Source organism: Corylus avellana, chromosome ca1 (genome assembly GCF_901000735.1).
Source record: "Corylus avellana chromosome ca1, CavTom2PMs-1.0".
NCBI lineage: Eukaryota > Viridiplantae > Streptophyta > Magnoliopsida > Fagales > Betulaceae > Corylus > Corylus avellana.
In genome coordinates this window covers 28,512,346-28,520,824 of record NC_081541.1, presented here as the reverse complement: position 1 = coordinate 28,520,824, position 8,479 = coordinate 28,512,346, and the positions used below count along the sequence as shown (strand labels likewise).

Sequence of the window (8,479 nt, the reverse complement as noted above, 5' to 3'; positions counted from 1 at the left end):
TAGTTTCCAATGCTTGGGTGGCATCCAGAACATTCCTCGTCTTTTCATCAGGTTGGGATGGTCCCTTACCATCGTTGCTCCCAATGTCGTCGTATCTTGGTCGTGGTGACATCTCTGCAGTCACAACGATCATCAGCCCCTATTTCAAAGTGCTACGTCGCGTCTCATTTAAAACGTCAAACCTAATCACAAACCAATCCTTACTAAACGCCTACACTACTGCAATCTCAACCAATGTCCTAGTGTAGATCTATGCTTAAGACTGTATGTTACTATCTTAGTGCAGATCATTCCTAATCTCCCAAGTTGCATCATCAAAGTGGTCCTAGTCCCGACTTCAATACCATATCAAATTCCTAAGATCTTTAAGTCCAACATCCTCAAAATCATAGGTATCAAAAATCTGTATCCCTTGTATACGTTAAATCAATCCTATGCTCTGGTAGATCATCTCCTAGCGCCTAATAGATCATGTCCTATAGTTCGCGGAGCCAAAAGCTCTGATAAATCATGACCTAATACCTAACAGATCAATTCCTATGGTTCGAAGAGCAACTGCTCTCATACCAACTGTAACGCCCTGAAAGTTAATTAACTGGTAATTAATTTCATGGTTCGTCTCCAAGCCTTATCCCTCACGGGACAAGACTTAGGGACCTCTACTCATCGAAAACAGAGGATACAAAGTAGCGGAAAGTATAAAATTTCTATAAACATTAATCATTACAACCAGAGCAACTACCAAGGATCATCAAAGTTGCAGATACATATCATCGTTACAAGGGATCTATGCTATACCTTAATATGCAAGCATGCATCAAGCTCTTAAATTTACAACATGACCCAAAAGTACTAGTAACCATGAGTACCCACCTAAGCTTGCAATAAGTCCTCAAGCATCTCCCGTATCGAATCCTTCATAATAACTGGGTGCTTCGTGGTGTCGATCTTCTGCTAAACTACCTATAACAACATAGTTGTACACATGGAGAAAAAGGGGAAATAATACAGGGGTAAGTTCGATTACTTATTGAGTATAAATGCATATGACGTACCCATCATTAAATGGTGAACTCAGTTGCTTATAAAGCACATGCAACATTATGAGATGACATTTTATCATGGATGTAATATAGATATAATATATGCATATAATCATGAGTAATAGTAATAGCTCAACCATATGGTCTACCCAAGATATTACCCCTTCTCAGTAGGGTTGACGCTATCCCGAGGGACTTGTAAGAAAACACCCGTGCCCCAGATATTGTACGCTACTGTAGATAAAACAAGTGGCATAACCGAGTTTGAGCTCGAGTGGCCAACACCACTAATGATGTACGTCTAGTAGTGACCATCCAATAGAGAATGATTGCGCCTAGTCACGAAACCATTGGATCCAAAGCCCACACACACACACACACACACACACACACACATTTGACCATAAAGTTAACCTGTATAGTAAGCCCATAGCCGTTATCCCGCACGTACCGGTGTACTATATCATACGATGCAATTAATCTTATCCGTCTTTTATGTGCATCGTTTTACAAGTCTCATCATTATCTTGTTAATCAACATACGTTTTAACAAAGAGAGTTAACAATAGTTCCAAAATGTATTTCATGAGAGTTGCAAAATATGCATGTTTGATATAAATAAAATAGACGTGCAATGTGGTAAAAGTAACAACAAGCATCAATGTGAGTTTGTTCTCACCTGGATCGTAATGCTCCCCCATAAAATTTCCTTGAGGCTCTATAATCTTGAATACTGAGAAAAGACCTATCATTAGTTCTAAATCCAATTAAAACAAACCTAGAACATGAAAACAGAGGCTATCGGATCACTGGCCAAAGTGGCGTTCCTTGGAACGCTTCTGACCATACGTTCGGGCTCGTGGCCGTACGTCCGCCCAGAAGGTTTAGGTAGAACCTCATTTGGTTCAACTGTTCTCCTATCCTCCCAATCTAGTTCTAAAGCTACCAGGATGATTCCCAGGACCTACTATCTCAAAGCAACATCTCCATACAAAAGGAAATATGTCCAACAAGAATTAAACGCTAACCCATGCTTAAACCAAGATTAAGGGAAACAACATAACTAGAAGCTACAAACTACCAACTAAGCTAACTATAAAAAAGCACTTAAACATCATAATGACTGAGGAACAAACTAAGCTTAGAAGATTACCTCCTTGAAATAAAACCTCCAAGAAATCACCTCTCCTTCTCCAAGAACTCATAAAATCGTCACAAAACACTCACACAAGGGGTTCTAGAGAGCCTTGGGCATAAAATGGGTATGAGAGGGAGACGGGTAGGGGTATTTATAGGTGTGAAAAACCTTAGGGCACTGCAAGTGATTCTGAAAAGTAGCGTATGTCCAGTACTATAGGGGCGTACGTCTGGTACTATTTACTTAACGGTCCAAAGGCTGCATCGTAGGTATGGGTATTAACCAGCAGTCAACCAGAAAGTATAGTATGTCCGGTACTATTGGGGTGTACATCCGCATACTATGTGCAGAGTACGGCATACTATTGGCAAAGTATGTTCGGTGGTCCCCAGGCGTACATCCTCACTAAAGACAAGAGCGTACGTACGGTGGCCCCCCTGCGTATGTCCGGTCAGAAAGTTTGAAATTTCAAAAATGCCCTTCCAGTTGTTCCTAGTGACCTAAAATCCAAATTAACCCTCTAGTTAAGCTACTTAAGCTTAGTTAATTATTTGGGTCACTACAGTTTGATAGTATAAGGAATCACAAAATACACAACATAAGGCGGATGAAGATTCAACGTACATTCTTAAAAAAAAAAAGAAATTAAAAACAAATAGTTGGTGTAGCGATTCTTAATGGAACACAAATTAATTATACAACAAAATGATGAATAAAGTTATATCCACTTCTTCATTTTCTTATTGAAGATGCCAGGTCCGTAAGTTGAAATGCACATGTCAGCGAGAAGGGGGAACTGCATCAATACGAATAGGGTGATGGGTACACTAGCCAAACAAATGACAGGAATGAAAATCCATGATTGCCCATGTAACATAATTATAAGAGCAGCAGAAAAGGCTATCATCATGGCTGCAATAGACAAGAAAAGAGTGGAAAGGCCTATGATCATCTTTCTTGGCAAAGATATAAGGAAATCGTCTTCTGCATAGCGTGAAGTAAGGATTCCCAAAAACATCAAGACTGAAGTTGATGACGAAAAAAGGGACAAGGCATCAGATATTATAAAGAGCATGAATAATTTTTCATCTAAGAATAGTGGGAAGCCTGTATCTTGGTTGTTTCCACCTGGAACGGTAAAGGCTGCAGCAAACATAATAGTAATAATAAGAGCGCCTACCACTGTGCAAGAAGTTGCTGTGTCTTTCATCCATTGCTCTCCCTCTTTCAACAAGTCCTTGTGGTTCTTTGAAAACAATTCCCTAGGAGTGAAACCGTCACGGTTTAAAGCTTCCTTAACTCTGGGTTGGACAATTCTCTCCACCTCCTGCATTGTTGAACTAACTATTATAAGTCCCACCATATCTAAAAATAAAAAAAATAAAAAAAAAATACATTGAGTCCCTCAAACTAATATCAAAATTGCAATGTCCCCCAAACTTTAAAGAGTTGGAATTAACCTTCGAAACTACTTATCCTTTTCACACAGGCCCCTCCATTTTCAAAAAATTAAAATACTACCTCACATCACATAACGTGGCCATGGCCAGGCTATGGGTCTCCAAGGTCAGTGAATTTTTTTTTGCTCAATGGCATAATTGTATTTTTACTTAAATGATACGAGTATAATGCACAATTTGCTCATTTTTCGTTAGATTTAACAGAAGATTCTAAGGGAGGGTACTAAGTGAAAGTGTTACATTGTTTCTGAGTCGACTACAACTTTTTAAGGTTTGAGGGAACATCTACAATCACCTCCTTAGTTTGAGGGACTAAGGGGGTGATTGTAGTTCTCTGAAAAGAAAGAGAGAGAGAGAAAAAAAAAAGAAAAAAAAAAAAAAGAGAACGATACTAGTGTATAAACTTAGAGAATAACTTCTACAAGGTCTTGACATAAACCAAGACGTTTTTGCTCTCTAATGAGAGATTGACAAATCAGCATGGAACAACTTCAGAAAAATAAGCAAAAACACCAAATTTCACATCTTTAGTAACGCATCGGCATTATAAAAAAAATAAATAAATAAGCAACTTTTTTCTACTTTTACATTTCACGCATGACCTCTCTTCTTCTAGCATGCCACCGCATAGCCAGACGACGCCAGCCATGCATTTTTACTGTGTTTGGTTGGGGGAAATTGTGGGAAAGAATAAGAAAATTTGAAAAAAAAAAAAAAAAACAAGAACTTTGAGTTAGCTGAACCTAGTGGAACATGACTTTGTAGAACTTTGAGTTAACTTTCCAATACCATGAAGCTTGCTCCAATCAGAAGTTTGAAACTCTAGATTTGACCTTTTTAGTAAAAGTCACAAGTGAAAATAACAAAGGCGTTCAGACAGTCTCCGAACGAGATTGCAGACGAGGCTCTTGGGCTGATGCGTGTTTGGACGGGCTGCAGACGAGCTTACAAATGAGGCTTGCCTATCTACATCGTTCTCCCTAGGTTGGAGAGAATTAGCCCTCGAATTCGGATTGTCCTTTTAGCGGTCCTTTAGGTGCCCTGTCAACTTTTTCCAATCTCCTTTCCTCAAGATCAAGACAAGCCAATACACCACGACAAATGTGATGCTCTTAATCAATAGATTATGATGATTATTTTGAATGCCCCACTCACCATATTTCCAGACTTTAGGCTTGTCGTGCTTCTCTCATGCCTTCTCCCTTCCACATGCCATGAAGGTACTCAAGAATGGGTCTGTCATTGTCTCCATTGTGAACATGTAATTCTCCTCATCCGCATAAAGCTCATCACAATTATTGTTATGAGAATCTAACAAGATATCGTCTACTCCATGGAAATCAAAATAACCTAATTCTTCATCATTGAAATTTGGCACGTCACCTGGAAAGTCTTCATCTTCTTCATAATCATCTGTGATACCATCCGTGGGTCCTTCCTCTTCCCATAGGTCATCTTGTTCGGGGTAGAGGCCGCTAAACATGAGAGGAAACCCATCTTCTTCATACTCTTCCTCTAGGTCAGATGGCAAAGGTCTTTCATTCGGATGTACTTCACTAACATCGTCATCATAGGTTGGTGGAGAATCCCAATCCATGAATCCTTGTGAAGGATCTTCAACATCTTCATGCTTGAACTCTTCATTAAGGAAATCAGATTCCTCCTTCTCATCAACAGGTTCACCTTCCCCCTCCACATATACAGGCTCAAATTTGCCTGTCGTGGAATCTCCACCTCAATCCATGTCTCCCTAAGCACCTCTTTTTCAAAGGACTTTTCTATTTTCTTTGTCACAGCTATAGACCATTGTCTCCAATTTTTTGATTTTCAGCCTATGGTATAACTATGGGGCAAGAAAGTGACTCACATATATTTCAATAGATTTGCCTTGCCGCACCTTGATTTGCTTCAACTGTTTCCACCATGTAGGAACTCTTCCCCAGAATGTGTTAACCACCAAAGAGACTCGTCGGTCATCGGGCACCCCTTTGAATTCAAGAACCTCTTCAGCAGTCACTACCCAATCCAGAAATTATTCAGGTTGTAAATCCCCGTGGAATTCCAGAATATTGAGTTTGAACCTGTTCCCCCACCAATTTGCATGAGCTTGCACATGGTGCTGATGTCCTTGCGTTGGGCACTCCGCAAAAGGGTCTTCGGATCCATTCCCATTGTGACCACCCATGTTGGAGAATCGGGTAGCAAGGGCTTCGATTTGATCCCCCATAGCTTCGACTTGCTCCTCCATGTGTTGCCAATGTTCAACAATAGATTTGCCTTCCACCTCCGCGTACCGCGGTCTTGGTTGGAGGCGGCGATCGTTAGGCCCACCACTCATGTGCCGCAAACAAATCGTCGGTTGCTCCTTACGTGTAGTGTCTGTGCGCACATGCACTTTGTTCATGTCTGCCAAACGGTTGCCCCTCCACATTCGTGGAAAGTGACTTGAGCTCTAATACCAACTGATACAACATAGGCTCGTGATGAACAAGAATTAACAGCAAATAGAAGGGATAAATACTCCTATGATTATGAGACTATCAACAAATCAAAGAAATCTTTTTAAAACAATAGATGCTATCTATGGTTTAAGGAAAAAACACAAAAGAAACACAACTCTGAGTATTCTTATTGAAGAAAACCATATAATAATCAAAATCTACGTTCTAGGGTCTATAAAACATGTATATATGTAGACATTCAAACCCTAAAACCTAATAATAATAGGAAATAAAGTCGGAATCAGCAAAATTGTGCAGCGCGTCTGCAATCGTGTCCGGACGGGGTTGCAGACTAGCCTCTCTGTGACTCCCAATGATCTCTTATCCGCAATCTCGTTTGGATGAGATTGCAAACTAGCCTCTTTGGTTGCTTCTCGACTGCAATCTCGCCGGACAAGATTGCACACAAGCCATTCTGCCCAACTTTGCAGTCTTCTCTTTATGGCTCGTTTTGACCTTGGAAACATTGGATCTAACTAAACCTAGTGAAACATGGCTTTGTAGATCTTTGAGTTAGCTTTCCAACACCATAAAGCTTGCTTCAATAAGAAGTCTGAAACTCCAGATATGGCCTTTTTAGTAAAAGTTGTCAGACGAAAATAACATAGGCGTTCGAACTGTCTCCGGACGAGATTGCAAACGAGGCTCTCGGATTGAATCTCGTCCAGACGGGCTGCAGACGAGCTAGCAGACAAGCCTCGCCTATCTACATAAATTCCTTTATAAAAAATAAACCATTTTTTTTAAAATAAAATAAAATAAAGAGTAATCTGAAGTAGTATATTTTTATCTTACAATTGTCTAACAATGCTACCCTAGCACCCCAAATAGACCATTGGATTTTGTTATTTAATAATGACTAATTCAAGGGTTAGTTAGAAGTGTCAGTCAACCTTGTTGGATGAATAATGAACAGAATTGTAGTATCTAGCATTTCTAAAAATCAAATTCAATTTTGTTTAGGGAACTAATCGAAGCAACTAATAATGAAAGTATATGAGTAAAGTTTGAAATGAGAGAGATGACCGTAAACCATTGTAGTTCTCTTTGCATCTGCAAAGCTGCCCCTGGGATTTGATTAATTCGAATCGAAGCTCCTGTCATCCCTGCCATATGTAATATGTAATTGCGTTCGTCATCATGCCAATTTGTCATTGCATTCTTCTCATTAAGCTTGTATATAAGGCTAAAGATTTCTTCTTGACGATGAAGGACAGCAACTGAAAATATGCTTCTTGAGTCAATATCACGGCTCCACAAAAGATTTGGAATTGCTCTGACCGTATCCACAACAAATTTATAATTCCCTATCTTGCTAGAACGGATGATGGCGGAGTAAACGCGACATTCTGTCCGTTGCTCATGATTTGTTTGTGATACTTCTTTGTGCATAATTTTCATTAGTTCTTGGGATTGGTAATGGACTAACTTCATTTCATATAAATCCTTGATTCCTTTGTCAATGATCAAAACAGTGCCAATTTAGTTAGATGAAAATATAAATTAAAAAAAAAAAAAAGAAGTAAAAAGGCTCGACAATTAAGTAATGTATGGTATTAGGGGTGCAAAGGCGGGCGGTTTTTAACCGCCCGCTAACCGCTAACCGCTATAACCGCCAACCGCCTAACCGCCTAACCGTTTAACCGCATTAACCGCTAACCGCCTAATCGCCATAACCGCCTAGCGGTTAGCGGTTAGCGGTTATTGGGTCTACTAACCGTAACCGCTAACCGCCTTTTTATATAATATATTTTTATAATTATACATATAACATAATCACTTGATCATTAAATCACAATTTTTTTAAAAAATAATTAAATCACAATTTGAGTATTAATATATTATCACTATAATTTATATGATTATATCATATAATCACTTGATCATTAAATCACAATTTTTTTTTAAAAAAATAATTAAATCACAATTTGAGTATTAATATATTATCACTATAATTTATATGATTATATCACATGAGATTGATTATTAAATCATTTGATTATATAATAACAAATTATACATATATAATATGACATAACTCATAAGTATACTAATTCATACTAATACAACAATTAAATATCTAAAGACTTATTTTCAATGTATGTTATAAACCTATAAGTCTATATAAGTCTACATATGTATATGAATAATATAAATGTATAATATCAATAGTTAATCATATGATTCAATGACAATTCAAATACTTTATTCAAGACTTCAAGTGAATAATATTATTAATGTACAATGATGATATGATTCGTATAATATCAAATTAAGTAATTGATATTGGATTAAACAATGACCAATGTGTTACTTATAAACACAATTTAAGTATTA

At 38.2% G+C, this 8,479-nt stretch overlaps 1 protein-coding gene across 1 annotated transcript; it reads right to left on the bottom strand.

Moving 5' to 3' along the window:
* Positions 1 to 2,899: 2,899 nt before the first annotated feature.
* LOC132169063 (ankyrin repeat-containing protein ITN1-like) lies at positions 2,900 to 7,543 on the bottom strand. Its single transcript, XM_059580153.1, has 2 exons — positions 7,169 to 7,543; positions 2,900 to 3,508 (listed from the first exon to the last, which is right to left on the bottom strand). The coding sequence occupies exons 1-2, from the start codon at positions 7,541 to 7,543 to the stop codon at positions 2,900 to 2,902; spliced, it is 984 nt and encodes a 327-aa protein (XP_059436136.1).
* Between the last annotated feature and the right edge of the window lie 936 nt (positions 7,544 to 8,479).

Coding starts and splice junctions, on each gene's coding strand:
- LOC132169063 (XM_059580153.1), bottom strand. CDS start 7,543: ATGAAAATTATGCACAAAGAAGTATCACAAACAAATCATGAGCAACGG. Junction 3,509..7,168: donor GAGAACTACAATGGTTTACG/GTCATCTCTCTC, acceptor TCAACAATGCAG/GAGGTGGAGAGAATTGTCCA.